The sequence below is a fragment of the Penicillium vulpinum genome, assembly GCF_028829585.1.
Source record: "Penicillium vulpinum strain IBT 29486 chromosome Unknown utg000001l_segment0_segment0, whole genome shotgun sequence".
In the NCBI taxonomy this organism is placed as follows: Eukaryota; Fungi; Ascomycota; class Eurotiomycetes; order Eurotiales; family Aspergillaceae; genus Penicillium; species Penicillium vulpinum.
In genome coordinates, this window is record NW_026643241.1 from 5,243,174 (window position 1) to 5,262,234 (window position 19,061).

The following is a 19,061-nucleotide window of genomic DNA, read 5'->3' on the forward strand; positions in this document are numbered from 1 at the left end:
GTTCGATGATCGCCAGTTCCCCAGGGCGGAGTTCCCGAAGCGGAACGTCATCATCGCTTTATTATTAGAATCAACACATTACTTTGTACAGTCTTTACTACATATGATTCCTAGTGATTCCTTGAAAACTGCGTCACATCTGAAAATGATCTTTGTATGCACAGCACGCTTTTGGATTCCTGTGGAATGATATACAAAGAGACCGTAATATCTCTACTCCGTCTATTCCGAGTGAACGATGGTCTTCAACTTCAACTACCCGAATCAATATAGCATATCGACAACACGGAACAAGATGCAAAATGGCTATCGACATGAGATTAAGGTTTTTCCTGATGGGGCCCACTATAGGACGTTCCATCTTCGGTGCCCTTTTCCTGGGTATTGGCCAACCCATCACGATACGGCTCATCATCATCTTCACTGAACATCTCCTCGTCACTCTCTCCAGCGAATGCATTATACAGTTCACCGCCACGACGCTGTGTTCGAGGTGCTCCAGTCATCGGCTGTGTCTCATCCTCATCCTCAATCATTTCAAACTCGTAGTCATCATGAGGAGTGGTGCGACGACGCTTCATTCTCTGAAGCTGGAAGTAGACACCTAATCCAATGAAAAAGGTAATGATCATAGCCAACGAAGAATAAATCCAAATCTGCGTACGCTTCGAGGCACCAAAAGTGGGGAGGAAAGAGGATATATAGTCTGAGTCCGTGGAGGAAGGGGAGGGGGTTTCGGTTTCACCACCAGTTGTATTGGTGGGCTTCTTCTCATCTTCAACTGGCTCTGTGGGCTTCGTGGCTGTGGGCTTCGTGGCTGTGGGCTTCGTGGCTGTGGGCTGTGGCTTTGCATTCACAGGACGGGTGTGGTGGTCATCCGAATTGGTAGGGACTTGGGTCTTCGTTGGAGCCGAAGTAATGCTAGTTGTAGCTACAGCAGCATCCTCGTAGGGATGATCGTCCTCATGATCGTCGGGTAGGGGGTGAAGTTTTTGCTTAGCTCCATCGATAGCCTCGCCCCACAGATTGAGTCGCCAATCAATGAATACGCCAGAGAATTCATTGACATTGGAGTCTTTTACAATGATGGACCACTCGCCAACAGGAGATTCACCCCTAAAAAATATTCAGCAAAAGCATACATCATAGAGTTAGAAGGACAACACATACCAATGAGCAACAGACATGAAAGTCCAATCCTCATACCCAGCCGCCACATCATCCTTTAGGCGGGAAACACTTAGGTAGCTGACGATCCCAGCAGGGCTGCGCAGCTCAACGCTGATATCACCACGGCGTGTGTGGTTGACATTCATAGTCACAGTGACATGTTCCAATCTGGCGAGGTTGGCGCTTTTCAATTGATCAGCAGTTATTGTATAGCGACTGAGTAGACCTTGATCACCCTGGGGAATGTCTTGATGCACTCTCAGCCATGGCGAGTTGAGCCACGCTTGTGGCTTCACGAGGTCCCAAGTCTTAGCAAGCTGGACCATGGTATATGTATCGACCTTTCCAAAACCCCAGTCATGGCTAAACTTGCGACCAGAAGGCAGGATCTGCCAGCTACCGTCGTCCTCGCTCACCGGGACCGCCGTTTCTACCATCAGGTATTGCACATCACGCCAGGTCAGCTCCGGGCGTACGCTGAGCGCGAGTGCCACGCTCCCTGAAGCCAGCGGACCCGACGCAGAGGTGCCACCGTGCCCAGAGAAGCACTTGTTAGCACCCACATCAGTGGTGTGAATATAATCATTGGAGCCGCTACTGTATGCGACCACAAGTTGGGCCGAGCATGACTCGGAGTAAGTCGGGTGTTTCCCTTCCCGGTCAATAGCGCCGACTGTAATACTGTAGATACTGTTGGTATACCCGTCGAAGTTGCAGTTGTCGCCGGAGGCCGCACCGTTACCGGCGGCAAACACAAAGACCGAACCTTTACCCCCTCTGCCCTTTTGGACACCGTTGGTAATGGATCGCCTGATCAAGATTCCAGGCGCATCCATGGTAGCTCCATCGTCGATGGGGCCCCATGAACATGAATATATGTCATTCTTTTGGTTGCCGAAGTTGATAGCTGCCGCTTCATCGACATCATCGATAGGCTTAGACAACATCCGGACGCCGGCTATCTTGCTATCATACGCAACACCGACTCCGCAAGCATCGTTCTTTGCCGCCGCGATCTCGCCACTGCATCGAGTACCATGTTTATCGTCAAATAGAAGAGGACGGGGATCCGGGAGGTTCTCGTTGAAATCCCAGGAGCCCTCAGGGAAGTAGTTAGGTTTGAGATCGTTGCTATCCATGTCCAGCCCATCGTCGACAACTGCAGTGGCAACGCCCTTGCCAGTTATCCCCTCCAGCCACAGTCCCGTCACATTGAGATCGTGTCCAGGTTGCACTGTATTGAGGAGGTGCCATTGGTCTTTGAAGATCGGGTCAGTGATCCCTAGAGATGACATGGCGTTCTTCCGGAAAGCAACCATCTGCGCATTTTCTCTCTTGTCCAGCGATTTATACGGCACGGAGACTGGCGGAAGTCGTTTCTGCAATCGTTGTCTTGCTGGAGCGATCTTATGCGACCATAGGATCTTGTCTAGGGGATCGTCACTTGTCTCGCGCGAAGCGATTCCATCGTTGGAGCGCCGCCTGAGCTTTCGCCTGGTCCGTAAATCATTCAGCAAGGTATCAAACTGAGCCGTCTCTTCCCGCGGTAATGAGAAAGTATGGTGGCCATCCAGTTGGCCAATCTGGCCCTCGTGGCGTGCACCCAGGACCTGTGCAATGTGGGAGGGATCGACGGTATCGTCAAGGTGGAGGGCGAAGAAGTCACGGGTTTCTTGAGAGCGAGGGTGTAGGTTTGCGGACACAGCACCAGCAAGGCCCAGGGTGACGGCAATGCCACTAACAATGTGCATGGTGAGGGATTAAGTCTTTTCAAGGAAAGGGATCAAGGGATGGTTCGAGGTATCTAGCAGGCGGGTGCCATCGACAGTTCCGGCCCGTTGAATAGCGATTCGATGAGTTGTGGCAAGAGGTGTAGTTGAACAAAAATTTAATAAGCTTCAACAAGACGCTATTTCTCAGATTTTAATAATAGTTGTTAAGAGGAGGTTGTAACAATGCGAAACTATGGAGTAGAAACCAAGGTTCTAGGCAAATAGGAGGATCGTCAGCCCTGGAGAGGCCACGGGATCCTATTGAGGGTCGATTGAGCTCGACTTAGTTTATTCGGACAACACAGGCCTCTTTCTTTGTCAATTATCAAAGTTTTGCAGCATCATAAGGCCACGGTTTCTACTTCGTACTCCGTATATATTAACTACATATGTCCTTTCCTATCTAGGTGCCCAGATATCCAGGTGCTTAGGTGGCTTCTAGGTAAGGTTATTTAGCTTACGTACTTTGTAGATACGGCCCCGGGGCTCGGGAGGCCATACATAGATAGGTACCTAGCAATGAACACTATGTACGTTAACACCCTCATCTGAGATTAGAATTTATAGCTCAACTGCCTTAGTATTTGAGTGTTATGGTAGTCCATCAACCATTAGGAATCGAGTAGCTTAAAAAGTCCTTGCATGAACATAGCTTGAACATATACTTGCTTTCCATTTTAAATTTAAACCTCTTGCCGCTTTATGATAGGTATAATTGAGCACGTTCTGGAGTACAACAGTAGCGTAACCCGGACTGAAATTTACTGAGCATACTCTTAAAAGTGGCACCCGAAATAGGAAAGCCAAACAACAAACATCAAGCTATATTTATACAAATGTTGTTGATATGTCAATTATGGGCAATAATCATATTCTAGGTAATTCAGGCCGCCCCGTGAAACATTCATAGATTCCCGGTACCAAAACTATCTTACCGCCACCCAAACAGTTATTACTTCTGTACTTCTTTGCCAAAACACTGCACGAGTACGGTTATGATTATATGTGCTTTGATTCGCCATGGACTTCCACTACACTGATGCTCTGGAGAAGCATAACTGGATTGGTGGAGGACTCGACGCTTATATCTACCATGTCACTCCAACTATTGTGGTGAAAACTGTTCGTTGCGACCGAACCCCCGAAGAAAAGGCAGCGGAGCATCCTTTCCTCAAGGAGATCGCATTTTATAAACGTCTTAATGAATGCCAGGATCGATGTCTGAATATTGTCGAATGTCTCCTCATGCTCCCAGACTATCTTTTTCTATCATATTGCACGCACAAGGCAATTGCCCCTCGCTTCTATGAATGCCAGGAGCGGGAGACAGGAACAAATGGGTTTCATGGGCGTCTTATTAGGGCCAAGGAATATGAGGATCCTACTCTTATCGCTCGGTGGATCCAACAACTCACCTCTGCTCTCGACTATGTGGAGAAAATGGGCTTCTGTCACAATGATCTGCATGCAAGCAACTGTCTTCTTGACAGTAACTTCAACTTGAAGCTAACTGATTTTGGTCGTGCCACAACTATTGGACAGCCACTTGAAGGTACCTTGCCTCCACGGGCCCAACCAATACTTGCTGGACCATTGAAAGGCACATACGGTCTCTGTTCCGCCAGGACTGAACAGTTTGCGGTTGGGACACTCCTATACTTCATGGTATATGGCTATGAACCCTACGACGACATCATCCTCAGCGCCGCGGAATGGGATCGCCGATTTGGGGAAATGGAGTTTCCAGAACTTACCCGCAACGTAGTTTTTGATGGTCTTATTTCTGCTTGTTGGCACAATGTCTATCCTACAATGGCCTGATTTCAAGCGCAAGACAAAGGATATGATGACCCAGGAACCAGGATACACCGTCATTGACTCTACAAATGAGATAAAGACCTGTGAAGCATTGGTCCGCAGAGGCTTGCTAGGACCTGAGTTTGCCCTCCACTTTCAGCCGGCCTGACGAAGATACCTACATTCTGTTGTAGAGAGAATCACGTTTTTTTGGCAATGCTATTCTGCAGAGAGGATTCTAGATTTGGTCTTGGTCGTTTAGGGCTTGTACCATTTAATCCGGAACGAAGACATGTTATCGTGCGGTGACTGTTTCATTCAACTTCGCAATTTTCAAACAAGAGGTGGTCTTGTCTTATTCTGTTTCCCGTGGAGAAAATTCAGCACCGCAGCTGGGTAGCTGGATTTATTTCCTGGATATATAGAGCTCAGGCCTGGCATCCCTGTGATTTATCACTGAAAAGGCTCGTTTACCGGGCTTGGGAGTCCGTTGTCCTCGTGATGGTTACTGTTTCTGCCATAGTACACAACTTGAATCTGAAACTGAAACTTAACAATGATAAGTTGCCGATAGAGTCAAATCACATAATCTCCCTCATAATCACCTTGAAACGCCTTCCCTCACAAACAAGCAAAACAGGCAGACAGCAGCTAACTAGCATATGACCCAGGCTCCAACGATATTCCGGGTAAACTAACCTATATTATATGATGACACTTTGCAATTCTATGTATATCTTCTTTGTTTCTTTACTTCTACCTAAAAAGTCCTTGCCTGAACATAGATTAAACATGAGTTGGCTTTCCATTTTCACTTGAAAGTTCTTGCCGCTTTATGCTAAGTATAATTGAGCATGCCCCGGGGTAAAACAACGGCCTGACCCGGACTGAAACTTACTGAGCATAGTTGAAAAGCAGCACCCCAAATAGGAAAGCCAAACACTTGGGCAACAGAGCATCGAGCTATTTATGTATTGCTAATATGTTAATTATGTGCAATAATCATGTTCTAGATAACCCCCTGTCAAACATCCATAGATTCCGGGCGTCTAGGTATGTATGTATGTTGTACTTCTATATATGTCCGTACTCCATAGGTGATTCTAACAATAGCTCATTCCAGTACTCCGTACCCGTATCGAATTTAAGAATCGTTTTATGCTTAATTCTACATGCGTATATCTTCTTTCTTTATTTTTATACTTCAATATTTTACTTTTTGATATTCTCTATCTATTCTAACGTCTTATAATCATACATACCATGCACGGAGTATTATTGTTTCTCCAGGGCTCCCTTGACAGCCTTAACCTTCGTATGACAATGGCCCCCGCGCGAAGGCTGGGAATAACCAGCCACCGGGATATCGGACGTATAGACCTTGCCTGTTTTTTTTTTTTTTTGGCTTGTTGGATTTTATTGAAATCTTTCTCTTTCTTTCTTTTCATCTCGTCTTCTTCCATCCTATTGACACCCCTATCCTTGTGTTTATCCGCCTTTTATACAGGCCAACTTCCCTGTCACCGCCGCGTGGACATATACCCCCGCCCTACTTGGCTTGTTGCCTACGAATCAGCTCAGGCCATGGTGCAGTGACCCTGCGTTAGGCATCAGATCAAGTCGCATTAAACCAGTTTCATCTATTTTGAGAAAAACTACTCCATACGTACGACAATTTCCCCCTAACTCTGCTCAGGTTGCCTTCGGGGCTGACATTAACGATATTGCCAGTTGGGTTCACAATTGCATATACCTGACACCCTGTCTACGTATTTTTCTGATCTCTTTGAGTTTGGGCGCAAATACACAGCGTCATGGCTGCTATGGCAATGCGTGGATCGCCCGATATAGCAAACGGCAGCTCCAACCCGCACATTGCCAACGGAGCGCCAAAAACTCCAGGAAGGCGCAATCGCAAAAAGGCTCCTTCCACGGAAAATGAACACGAGGCAGAATATGATGACCCGAAGACACCTCACAGCGGAAGAGATGCCCGTCCGCCAGGGCAGCTAGACAGGTCTTTCTCGGCCAGAGCCCGAAACCAACCCGAGGGAAACCTGAACTATACAACCCGCAAGCCGGTTCCCCCATTGACCTCGGAATTATCAGAGGAGTCTACCACACCACGAGGTCTTCCCACAGCACCCTATTCCCCAGAACCCAGTGCAGCCATGCCTGAGATTCATGTCCAGTCACCACTGTCTTCGCCCCCAACTCGATCAAACACCACACGCTCGGTCTCCGCCAGTGACTCGCGGCGAGAATGGGCATCAGAGCGCTCGCCTCTTCAAAAGTTGGAAGTAACTTTGACTGGAATCAGCAAGGAAGAGAAGCGAGCACGAGTACAACAGGCGGAAATCAAAGCTCGGGAGCGAATTGCGCGCAAGAAAGCGGAACAAGAGAAAGCTGAATTGATGGCAGCAATGGCTCGCGAAGCATCAGCACAACGCGCACAGCCAGAAAACCAACCACCTCCTGGCGCAGCCAGAAGGAATGAGCAGAGAGATATTCCAGTTGGAGATGGCATGCGAAATGGACACGCGGGTGCACCACGACAGCGACAACCAGAAAGCATGCCTGTGCGTCACAACAGGGCAGTTTCAACAAATCCTCGATATCCATCTATCGGTCACCCCGAGGACCCCCAATATACACGCGCAGATGTCGCTGTCCCATCATCAGCTAGGATAGGCAATGTGCCTAGACGATCAGTCACAGTGAGCGGACCTGCCGCCAAACCAGCATTTGCCAGCAATATCAGTCACAGTCGATCGATGTCTCAAGCAGCTCCTCGACCTATGCAGGCTCCTGTTGCCCTAAGAGCGGAGACTACAGGCGAACTTTTAACAGCACCCCGCGCGCCTCAGGATAGTGCCGAGTCGCAGACCAAGCCCAAGAAACAGTCTGTATCTTTCAATGTCCCACCGCCTACTCCCCCACCAATTTTTGAGTGGAGAAATGCACAGCCTGCTCGGCTTGCGGTTCCTGATTTCGATTTCCAGAACTTTGATATGGAGCGCAGTAAAGCGTGGTGGGAAGGTGGTGGCACCAACGATCGCAGAAAGAGCAGGGCTCTTCCGAAGAACTACAAGTCTCCTGCTCAGAAGTTGACAGGTAAGATCCTCCTTTATCCCGGGTTTCAAGCCCGAAATTCATGTACTAATGCCTATTAGGAGCAACTGAGCACAAGAACTTCCAACCCAGCCTCTTCTTGCGGTGTGGGCCTTTGCTACGATACACAGGTATCAAGCGAGTCAAGGTTGATGGAGCCAGTGGTCCCATTGATACAGCGATATGGCGAGGCTCTATCATGATAGTAACCAAAGATTCTCGCTCCTCTTACGAGACTCCACCTACACTGAGACTATTCTCTCAGCCTATGGATCTTCTTCCTCCTCCACCCGTGGAGATCAGCCATGAAGATGGAGTGCAATTGGCTCCCGAATATGTCGACCCAACAGCCGGGCTCATGAAAGTTGGCCGTGATGGGCGGCCCCTTTACGTGAAGCCAGTTGAACATGTCGAGGAGCAAGTCGACCTATCGTTTGTCGAGAACGACGATGGCATCTACGAGCTCTCGCCTAGTATGATCGACTATACCAGCGAAGGCATGAAACAACCAATGCCTTCAAACCGGATGCATGCTGTCGATGGTGAGACAGCGAGTCTGTACCGAGACATCCCAGGAGCCCGTTTGTACGCCGATGCTGCAAGAGATGTAACATTCTGGCGATTCAACTTAGAGGTTGAACTCAGCACAACGCAGCAGCGAATCGCCTATCGGATCAACCAGGGACCCGCTTTGGGATTCTGGGTGCCGCCGGTTGGAGAATCCATGAACATAATGTTCCACAGTGGTAACGGGTTCAGTCCCTCTGCCGACTCTGATAAAGTTTGCGGGCCCGACCCGCTTTGGCGAGATATTCTTAACGAGCATCAGACTCGTCCGTTCCATGTGATGATCGGTGGAGGTGATCAAATCTTCAACGACTCGGTTATCACAAAATCAGCCTTCTTCCAAGAATGGATTAAGATTAAACACGCTGCCGATAGATACGGAGCGTCATTCACTCCCGAGTTTCGTGCTGAATTGGAACAGTTCTATCTCGAGCGCTATGCTGCATGGTTCTCCCAGGGCCTCTTCTCGTTGGCGAACTCTCAGATTCCCACAATCAACATTTGGAATGATCATGAAATCTTTGAAGGCTTTGGTTCTTATCACAATGATTTCATGCAGAGCTCTGTTATATCGGGAATTGGGAAGATTGCTTTTAAGTATTACCTGCTGTTCCAGCACCACAGTGTCCCCGATGAAACCGAGATAGATGAACCCAGCTGGCTTCTTGGTGCTCATCCTGGTCCATATATTGGGCAGAAAAGCCGAAATTTGTTCATGTCTCTTGGTCAAGGAGTTTCATTCTTGGGTCTTGACTGCCGCACTGAGCGACGGGTATGATTACTCTAATTTTCTAACTTGTGGACTATGCTGACATGTTCTTGCAGAGCAATGAGGTTCTCAGCGAAGAAACCTGTGATTTATTGTGGGACCGCTGCCACAGGGAGATAATGAAAGGAGAGACGAAACATTTGATCGTTCTTTCAAGTGTCCCTGTTGCTTACCCCCGAGTGGTATGTAATATGATTGCTTCTATCTTTGTTCAAACCGAAAACTAATGTCGACTCCAGGCAATGCTCCGCAATTTCATGAGCAGCCGCAAGTCACTCGGTAAGGCTGGAGTCCTCGGCGGGCTTGCAAATCGATCTGGCGGAAATGTGGAGGTCTTTGATGACCACTGGGCTGGCAAGCACCTCAAGTCCGAGCGCACATGGTTGGTTGAAGATCTTCAGGATCTGGCCGCAGAGAAATCAGTCCGGATCACAATACTCAGGTAAGACAAGGCAATTTGCTTAACTGCCACCCAGATTCCAAACGATAAAAACTAACCAAATCATTCAGTGGTGATGTTCATCTCGCAGCAATTGGGCAGTTCTATTCGAACCCCAAATTAGATATTCCCAAAGACCAGGATTATCGATACATGCCGAATGTCATCTCGTCTGCCATTGCAGACATTCCGGAGACAGACCTCATTGCGGACATGCTCAACAAGCGGAACACAGTCCACCACATGGACTCGAACACAGACGAGGATATTGTCCCCATATTCACCCAGGATGTGAATGGCAAAGCCAGAAACAACAAACGATTACTACCTCGGCGAAACTGGTGTTCGATCCGTGAATATAAGCCCGGGTCCACTCCACCTGATACACCTGAGTCGGAGATGATAGAGACCCCAGAACCTCGGCCGAGAAAGTTGCAGCGAACATTGTCGCTGGGTCGTGGAGATAAGGGGTCTACCGGGAAGCCCGGTATTCTCAGGCGCCTTTCCACCCGTGGGCCACCTCCTACGAGGACCATGAGTTTCAATAGAGGCGATGAGGCCGCTTTCACTCGACGTGCAAGCATTGATGGGCCCGCCCAACCCCATGAGAGCGGGGACAGCTATTTCCCGGGGGCTGGACCTGGAGCTGGGGCACCCACACGACCCAGTAACTTCCACCGGCGACCAACGAATCTTAGCCAAAAAGCAGCAAAGAAAGCCGCTAAGCAGGGAGATGACGGCGCAGGCACCTACATCAACCTCGAGGGCGGCCTCGCCATCACTCTGAACCTAGAGATCAGCCCACAAGACCCATCGGGTGTCTCCGCACCCTACAAACTACTCGTTCCAGCACTACACTACAACGGGACCGAGTACGACCCACCCCCAGCGCAGATCGTCAAGGGCTGGAGAAAGTTCCTGCCCCGCCGCAAAAAGAACGAGGGAGAAGCAAATGCACGACCTGAAGCAGAAGAAGATTACAGTGATGACGACGAACAAGACGATTACGAGGACCACGACCTTATCAATAATACCCGCGCTAACGCCGCCACTAGCCAACAACATCAATATCAACCACAGTATGAGTACGAGGGATATCCCGGGAGTGAAGAGGATGTTGAAGATTCCGAAAGCGAGGTCCCTCAACGACTGCCACCGAACATGATAGCTAGTCACACCCCCAGTCCTGAGGAGCATGGCCGTCCACGGAAAAAGAAGTGGTTCGGTGTAATCTAATGTACTATGTATATTGACATTGTGTTATTGATGTTGGCTGTGGACATTTACATGTTGCGATTTCTGCGATTTCTGCGATCTGATGATTTGTATGTATTGTGTTTTGTGTTTGATATATGATTCCCCTAAACCCAGCGATTTTCACAACAGGTGCACTGCAATTACTCTTTGTTTTTATTGTTTTTTAGATGTTCTTCCTCTCGATGTATAGATTGAAGGACATATAACGGCCTGGGCAGGGATTCGGCCCGAGGATGCCCAGGTGATGTGACGAGATTACATCAGCGGTCTCGACCTCTCACGTGACATGTGCTTAGAAAGCTCTAGAGCCTCGATGCTCAAACTGATTCAGCTCACTGGAATTTCCTCAAAATCGCCTTAAATTGCCTAGTTTAATCAAATTTATCTCTAATCTCGCGTGGTCTGGAAACCTCGGAAAGACAAAGAAACCAATCGCATTCTGCTTTGAGGGTCCAGTCTCTCTGATCCCATTGTCGGTTTATCAATCAACTTCACCTAATCCCAGTCTCCACTGCCCCTCCGAAAAAAGATATTATAACTCCCCTCTCCTCTCCTCTTTTCCTCCACTTCCCATAAACACCTTCAAACTGTTTTCTTCCGCCTTTCGTCGTTTCCCCTCCCTTCGGTCCATTGGATTGACTGCCGCTGCGGCCACTACCGTTCATCAACAATCTCCCCCTCCGTCCTCGGTCTTCTCTAAATCGTTTCCGACGCCGTTGCGCGTCAATTCTAATACCGCCAGAATGGTTCACTCTAAAGTAGTCAGTAAGTGGTTTCTCCAGGAGAATGATCTGGGTCACCCGGATTCCTCCAATATCAGACTACTAACCGCTTTCCTCTCACAGTTATCGGCTCCGGCCCCGGTGCTCACACTGCCGCTATCTATCTCTCTCGCGCAGAGCTCCAGCCAGTCCTCTACGAGGGCATGCTCGCCAATGGCACTGCCGCTGGTGGTCAACTCACAACGACCACTGACGTCGAGAACTTCCCCGGATTCCCCAACGGCATTGGCGGATCCGAGCTCATGGACAACATGCGCGCACAGTCCGAGCGTTTCGGCACTGAGATCATCACCGAGACCATCTCCAAGCTCGACCTCTCCTCCCGGCCCTTCAAGATGTGGACCGAGTGGAACGACGACGAGGGCAGCGAGCCCGTCCGCACTGCTGACGCTGTCATCATTGCCACAGGCGCCAACGCCCGCCGTCTGAACCTTCCCGGCGAGGAGACCTTCTGGCAGAACGGAATCAGCGCCTGTGCCGTCTGCGACGGCGCCGTGCCCATCTTCCGTAACAAGCCCCTGTACGTCATTGGCGGTGGTGACTCCGCCGCTGAGGAGGCCATGTTCCTCGCCAAGTACGGCAGCAGCGTGACTGTTCTCGTTCGCAAGGACAAGCTCCGTGCCTCTAAGGTCATGGCTGACCGTCTCCTTGCACACCCCAAGTGCAAGGTCCGCTTCAACACCGTCGCTACTGAGGTTATCGGTGAAAATAAGCCTAATGGCCTCATGACCCACCTTCGTGTTAAGAACGTTGTCTCTAACGAGGAGGAAGTCGTTGATGCCAACGGTCTCTTCTACGCTGTTGGTCACGACCCCGCCAACGCTCTCGTTAAGGGCCAGGTTGAGCTCGATGACGAGGGATACATCGTCACCAAGCCCGGTACTAGCTTCACTAACGTCGAGGGTGTCTTCGCCTGCGGTGATGTTCAGGATAAGCGTTACCGCCAGGCTATCACCAGTGCCGGTATGTTCATACTCCAACTTTTCATTTCCATTCTAGTAATTGCATTCGCTAACTCAATCTTTTATCAGGATCTGGCTGTGTCGCCGCTCTTGAAGCCGAGAAGTTCCTCTCTGAGACTGAGACTCACGAGGAGGTAAAGCCCGTGCTTTAAATACATATACACCTCTTCTCCCACCCTTCTCTCCCATTTTTCCGTGTCATGGTACATGAAATCATGATGTTTGGTTCGTGCATCGAGGATCCTTCTTGCTTCTAGACTTTATCTGTTTTATGCGATATCTCATTTCTCAATTCCCTGTGCATATTTCGATGGGATTTCATTGCGTCTTTTTTTCTTTTTCTTGTTCCCTGTTCCTGTTGTCCATGTATTATGGAGGAACACGTGGTCTTTAGGGTTTTATATCAGTTGATCTGTTTGGGATGCTATACCCATAGAGATAGAAATAGAAAAAGGAGAAGCTCCTATATCATCTTCAATACTTTTACCATGATCTTACTTCTCTACATAAGCAAAACCATTTGAAATTAAAACTGTCATTCATTGATATCAATAAGGCTGAAAAAATACTCATCAGAACAAGTCTCTACAGAGACGAATTATCGCCCCCCCTAACTGTTGTCTAAGCAGATAGTCTACCCACCGTTGTAAAACATGAATAAATCCTCATTTCTCAGACTTCAAAGCAGGCACAGCAATTGTGAACGCAGTAGCAAGCACGGGAACGGACGGCGCACTTTCCGTAAGATACTCTGGCATAACCCAGTCGTCAAACGGGTTCTCTGCACACCAGCGATCCTTAACGACAAAGGTCTTCCGCTCCCACTCAGCAATATCAACCTTCCACTTATCCCAAGCCTCGGCATTAGCACGGCGGTTAATCTCCGTCTGCTCGAGGTAGGGCTTTTTATCAGCTGGGGTTGCAGAGCGCCACATCTGGCCTAGCGCAGCGCGGATCTCGTCGCGCGGGGCCTTTGCGTTGGGGTTGTTTGATGCTGTGCGGCGAGCTTCGTCGCATTGATCGCGGCAGAGCGCCCAGTAGTCTTTTTGGTAAAAGAGGAAGGGGTTGAGGCCCGATTTTGCGGGACGTGGCGGTGCTGAGCCCAGCTCGGCATAAATTGTTGTCCATAGGGCTTGGTCGTAGGCGTCGCGGCGGGATTTCTCGGTTGAGGTTGGCTTGCGTGAGGTGGAGGTTGAGGAGGGCTTTGATTGGGTGATCGTTGGGCTTTCGGTGGAGGAGAGGGATGAGCTGCCTCTTGTTCTTGATTTCTTGGTGATTGGGCCGTTTGGCGTGGAGGATTTGCTTCGAGCTACTTTGGATTTCTCCGGGACGAGCGGATGAGGCATTGTGATGGGTCCAGATATCGGCTCGAGTATTTCTGATGCTGCGCGAAGGCCTGATAGGTATGCTCCGTGGACGGTTGCCGGGTGGGTTCCGCAGGTGGCTTCGCCAGCGAAGTGGAGGTTGCCAATTGCCCGGGCCATCAGATCGTAGTCGTCTGGGAAAGCTTCTGCAGCCACGTAGGAGTAACTACCGTATGTGAATGGGTCCTGGCCCCAGCGGGTGATGATAGTCTCCAGAGGATCGGGAACTGTAGTGTGTTTGAAGACGTTTCGAAGTTGGTCGGTAACCTCCGTGCTTATTTCTTCGTCTGATGTAGATTCTGCTTGGTGGGCTGCATCACCAGCCATGAGGGCAATCAAGCACGGGAGTCCGGTAGTCTTCATGACATTCCAGAACAGATAGAATCTACCACGGTTTGACGCATAGTCTTCTTGGATCATAGAAGCAGGGTTATTCGGCTCGCGGAGTAGGCCAAACATATCTCGCTTGGTGTCCCAGAAGGGCTCTTCGAACACCAAAACGACCTTGTTCATTATTCCGAACCCCAGTCTGTCAATTGCACCACGCTTCCAGCCCGGAAGAGGAGGCTCGAACTTGATTTTCTGCTGCTTCAGAACCCCGAGGGAACCGGTGAAAACGACATGATCTGCCAGGAAGTTTTCTCCATCCTCGCATTGGATGACTGCCTTCTGATTCTTCTTGGACCCTGTTGTGTCGTAAGAAATATTGGTGACAATCTTGCCGGTGCGAACATCGAGCTTTTCTGGTAGCATGTACAGTCCGTAGGGCAATTGCTGGTAGCCACCAATGACCTGGGAATGTTCACCCTCGAACTCGTTTCCGATGTCCTGGTCCCATCCCGATAGACTGAGTCTGTTTACGTTGGTTGCATTCGCGTACTCGAGGTTGGCTAAGTGCCAATTCATCAACCGCATATCCTTGGTTGTCACTGGAAGCATGTTTCGATATTGTTTGACACCCTCGTCCATCACTGCACCTAGAGTCTGTGCCTGACATGCCTTGGCAATCTGGTCCAGTTCAATGGTGTCGTTAACGGTGTATCCTGGGTTAAGCTTCCATCCAGTTGTCTGGCAGGTCAAGGCTGCTGGGTCATCTTCCGAATTTCCAGCTAGATCACTCGCCACATCGACGGATGGCTGATTTTCCGCGGTTTTGTGCTTTATTCCTCGTCGAACGCGCTTTGTGGGGACCAATAAATCGATTGTCCCAGCTGCCCTCGCCTCTTCGTACTGTCGCACGGTGAGTCCGTCATCCACCGCCGATTCCCGGCCAGCATCGATCATCGCGCGGTTTCCTTCAGCAGTTGACACAATTTTTGCTTTGTGGCGATAGAATCCAGTTCGATCGAGTAAATCATTGTAGAGCTTTTCTGCCATTGCGTCTTGAACCTCGTTCACTGGTGATCCATCAATATCGTAAATCGTCGAAACATCCCGTATCTTGTGATAGTGAAGTGCTAGCTGGCCACGAACTATCTGGTCCAGCGGGTTACCATGATCGAAGCCGACAATGATCTGAGCGCCCATTTCCGCCTTTGGAACGAGTCCATCAGGCAGGGTCTTTGACTTGAGACTGTTCAAGGGGTGTGAATAAATGCGTCCACCCACTCTTCGACGTCCCTCGAGAACAATGATTCGGGGCGGGGCATTCGTATCACGATACTGGCGGAAAAGATTCTCCAGTTGACGTGCACACCCCAGACCTGCCATTCCAGCGCCGATTACAACAATTGTAGGTCCTTCTTTTCGTCTTCCACGTTTGGGTTTCACCGGGGCCAATGGAGCCTCCACACAGCCGTGATTGATGTAGCCATTTCGCGCGAGCCAATCGTAGGCAAACGAAGCTAGATTCATCCATCGGTAATCTTTGGCACATCCGAGTGCTTCTTCCCTGGTGACAGCTACCATAGGATTTCTTCCCCAGAGTAGCAGTATTCCATTTCGTATGTTGAGGTAGATTGTGACGTGAACATGGCAAAGGTGGTCTTGTAAGAATTCCTGTTCTTGTCGGTGAAGAGCGTACGGGTTCAGCCGCGATGCATACGCTGCTCTAACGCACTGCTCGCCATAAACAGAGGGGTGGATTTTAGATGGGATGGACGATCGAGGTCGACATTTAGACAAATCAACTTTCCCGCTATCCAGTACATTCGGTCCAAAGACGACTGAAAGTGTAGGACGAGACTGTAGGGGATTGGGAGGAGGTGATGTGGATGCTTTTAGTTCAAAGGAAGATGTCAAGTCGGTCGAGGGTGTCGACTCATTTGGGGTACTACTGCTGCCACCGGCATACAGCCTCTCCATTGAGCCAACAATATGAGATCCATCAGCTAGGATGGTTTGCGATTTGGGGTCGTTGTGTTCTATATTTCCCAAAGCAATTGACGCTGAAGCTGCTTCGTAAGCCTTATGCGTGATGCGCAGTCGCTTTGCAGGCGGTTCAGGTAGTTCGGTCGGTTCAGATAGAAGCTGGCCTTTTCCCTGCACCGTAATCTCGGGATTTGAGACATATTGATTCATGTATGAATCTTGACCTGGGGGAATTCCGGTCGCCTGGAACCTCATGGACGCTGCGCCATACATGTTAATGCACGGATATCTGCAGGTAGATCTTCAAAAGATAGTCTCGAGGACGACAGAAAGAGAAAAAAAAAATGAATGAAAATTCCACGTCAAAAAAGACGTTTATGAACTCGAAGATGCAATGTCGACAGTCCTTTCTACCCCGAGAATGTGTGGATATCAAATATTCAGGCGTTCACCCATGATATGGTCTTGGGGATTCGATCTGCGCAAGCCGAAGGAACACAGGCTGAATGAATGGATCAACTAGGTTTAGGTTAGATGAGATGTAATATGCCCAGTTGGTAAAAAAGACCAGGGAGTATGAGAGAATAGATGACCGAGGAAGCACGGATATAAGGACATACATCGAGTTCCACCCCACAAGACCTCCCATAGAATTGAAAATAAGGCCCATCAAATAGAGCAAGAATATGTTTGAAACGAATTGTAATTGGATTGTGAAACTTGACGAAGGGACAGTGATGACCAGAGTAGAAAAACCCTTGTGGCTTGATTCCTCGGAGCGGGGCGTATTTCTCAGTCCGGCAGGTTGCGGCACCGAAGTTCTAACGTTCAAGGGCTCTCTCTACTTCTTCACTTTACAATGATCAGAATCTACTTGATTTATTTGGTTCAGTTTTGAACATGAGTGTGCAGACCATATGCATCATCCTCCCCTGCGAACCCATCAGAGTCATTATCGGTGAAATCATCGTGATATGATCTCTTGCTAGAGTTTTTCCAAGGCTGATCATTATCGCTGTCGTCACCCAAAATCAGGTCAACATTGTCATCATCCAGATCAGTGAATCCAATTCGCTCTTCTTCGTCTCTTGCAAGCGTAATAGAGGCATTGTTTACATCAGGATCTTCCGAAAACCCACGATGAGGGCGATGCGCGGCATGATCAGCTTGGAGAGAACTTCGGATATCTGCACGCTCTTGGGCTTCGAGCTCTTTTGCGCGGGCCAAAGTTCTAAAAAAAAGAGAGAAAAGGAAACATCAGCATGAGTTCACAAGATAGTGATAACAGATGAATTCGGGGCCTCAAACCTTTGGTATATATACCACCCGGTAAAGATTCCAATACAAATTGTAAGGACAATACTGCAGATATTCACGGCTTTAGATCCCGCACTCATCTCCTCGCCCTTCTCAGAAAGCAGACGTATCCGACTACCAATAAACGCAGGAACCAACAATTTTGGAGAGATGATGGCCGTCGCAAGTCCGTACATCAACGGCTGCACTGTAGGAAATGTGGATATAGCTCCATTGCAGATCGAGTAGGGCAGTGGGCATAAACGGATCATACAAAGAAGCTTGAGCCCATCATACTTCAATGTCAGGGCCAGTGCAGCAAACCTCTTGTCATGTTGCATAAGACGCTTGACGAATCCAGACAGAACTGTCCGCGAAAGATAAAACGAGGCAGTTGACCCTAAAACTGTTGCGGAAGCGTAGATCAACCATCTATAGAAGATATATCGTGTTAGCCTTCTGTTTTCATTGTTTCTGCGAGTAAAATTAAGTAAAATGAAGAGAATCCCTTACCCTTTCCATACACCAAATATAAAACCAGCCACAGTCCCAAATGTGGACCAACCCACAAGAGGCGGAAATGAGACGAAAAAGATACACAGCCACAGGATGAAGGCGGCTAGCCAAGATGTTTCCCACCTCTCAGCGGCGGGGCCAAGCCAGATGAACAACTTCCCAGTTAATAGCATGAAGCCGATACCGGACGCGCCCACGAATAGAGCAGCGAGGACAGTCCCGATTTTCTTCCACAGAGTCATCTCCTCCCAGATCTTACTCATACGGTGATATAACTGTGTACCGCGGTGGATTATCTGTTCGCGATAGCTTGTACCCTGCCCGCTCGACCTGCTAGCGTTCCGCCTGCCGGCGCGACTCCAGGGCGGGTGAACATCACTGCTAGGAGAAGAAGGTATAGGATCCGGATCAGACGGTGAGAGAGACAAAGCCCTGGCGGTGGTCTGGTAGTCAGCAGGCATTGTGAAATGTGTATAATCCTGGGTATCAATATTTGGTGGAAGGATGGATCGAATCGGGCTAGATGAACCGCTCTGGAACAATGACCGGCAGGAAGTGCGATACCAAAATCAATATATGAATATCCAAATCAGTTCCCAGGGCGTGTCAAGGCCCTAATATTTGGACCGAACATGGAGGGGGAGAAGCAAAGAACTTTCGGGCTGAGAATCAGGTTGACTCTGAAAGTCCAGGTTGCAAGTCAGCGGATCCCGGGGCCGCCGGAGTCGGGTGTTGACTGATCTACATGGTCTGTTTAGATCGATCTGTTTTTTTATGCTGTTTATATTATCAAGGTAGCTCTATGTAACTAACTCTCATTGTGTAACTATATATCTATAACTATTTATGCCTGTGTTGGGGATTGCTGAGGATACTACTATAGAAGTAGCTAACTACCCTACAGCATGAATCTTTTCTGTCATTTTTTATTTATTTATCTATTTTATTT

The 19,061-nt window shown here is 49.0% G+C and overlaps 6 protein-coding genes across 6 annotated transcripts; 3 read left to right on the forward strand and 3 right to left on the reverse strand.

Moving 5' to 3' along the window:
- Window positions 1-320: 320 nt before the first annotated feature.
- On the reverse strand, window positions 321-2,921 carry kexB (kexin kexB; the record flags this gene model as incomplete). The annotated part of the gene is made up of 2 exons (XM_057249584.1): window positions 321-1,116; window positions 1,171-2,921. 2 exons carry the CDS (start codon window positions 2,919-2,921, stop codon window positions 321-323), a joined length of 2,547 nt encoding a protein of 848 aa, XP_057114016.1.
- Window positions 2,922-3,962: 1,041 nt separating this feature from the next.
- N7479_001888 (uncharacterized protein) lies at window positions 3,963-4,763 on the forward strand (the record flags this gene model as incomplete). Its single annotated transcript, XM_057249585.1, has 1 exon — window positions 3,963-4,763. One exon carries the CDS (start codon window positions 3,963-3,965, stop codon window positions 4,761-4,763), a length of 801 nt encoding a protein of 266 aa, XP_057114017.1.
- Window positions 4,764-6,553: 1,790 nt separating this feature from the next.
- On the forward strand, window positions 6,554-10,861 carry N7479_001889 (uncharacterized protein; the record flags this gene model as incomplete). The annotated part of the gene is made up of 5 exons (XM_057249586.1): window positions 6,554-7,853; window positions 7,913-9,189; window positions 9,243-9,368; window positions 9,426-9,628; window positions 9,697-10,861. 5 exons carry the CDS (start codon window positions 6,554-6,556, stop codon window positions 10,859-10,861), a joined length of 4,071 nt encoding a protein of 1,356 aa, XP_057114018.1.
- A 764-nt stretch (window positions 10,862-11,625) lies between these two features.
- Window positions 11,626-12,778, forward strand: trr1 (thioredoxin-disulfide reductase TRR1; the record flags this gene model as incomplete). The annotated part of the gene is made up of 3 exons (XM_057249587.1): window positions 11,626-11,647; window positions 11,728-12,627; window positions 12,696-12,778. The coding sequence occupies 3 exons, from the start codon at window positions 11,626-11,628 to the stop codon at window positions 12,776-12,778; spliced, it is 1,005 nt and encodes a 334-aa protein (XP_057114019.1).
- A 513-nt stretch (window positions 12,779-13,291) lies between these two features.
- On the reverse strand, window positions 13,292-16,573 carry aof2 (putative lysine-specific histone demethylase Aof2; the record flags this gene model as incomplete). The annotated part of the gene is made up of 1 exon (XM_057249588.1): window positions 13,292-16,573. One exon carries the CDS (start codon window positions 16,571-16,573, stop codon window positions 13,292-13,294), a length of 3,282 nt encoding a protein of 1,093 aa, XP_057114020.1.
- A 615-nt stretch (window positions 16,574-17,188) lies between these two features.
- Window positions 17,189-18,573, reverse strand: N7479_001892 (TVP38/TMEM64 family protein; the record flags this gene model as incomplete). Its single annotated transcript, XM_057249589.1, has 3 exons — window positions 17,189-17,531; window positions 17,609-18,028; window positions 18,110-18,573. 3 exons carry the CDS (start codon window positions 18,571-18,573, stop codon window positions 17,189-17,191), a joined length of 1,227 nt encoding a protein of 408 aa, XP_057114021.1.
- Window positions 18,574-19,061: the final 488 nt, after the last annotated feature.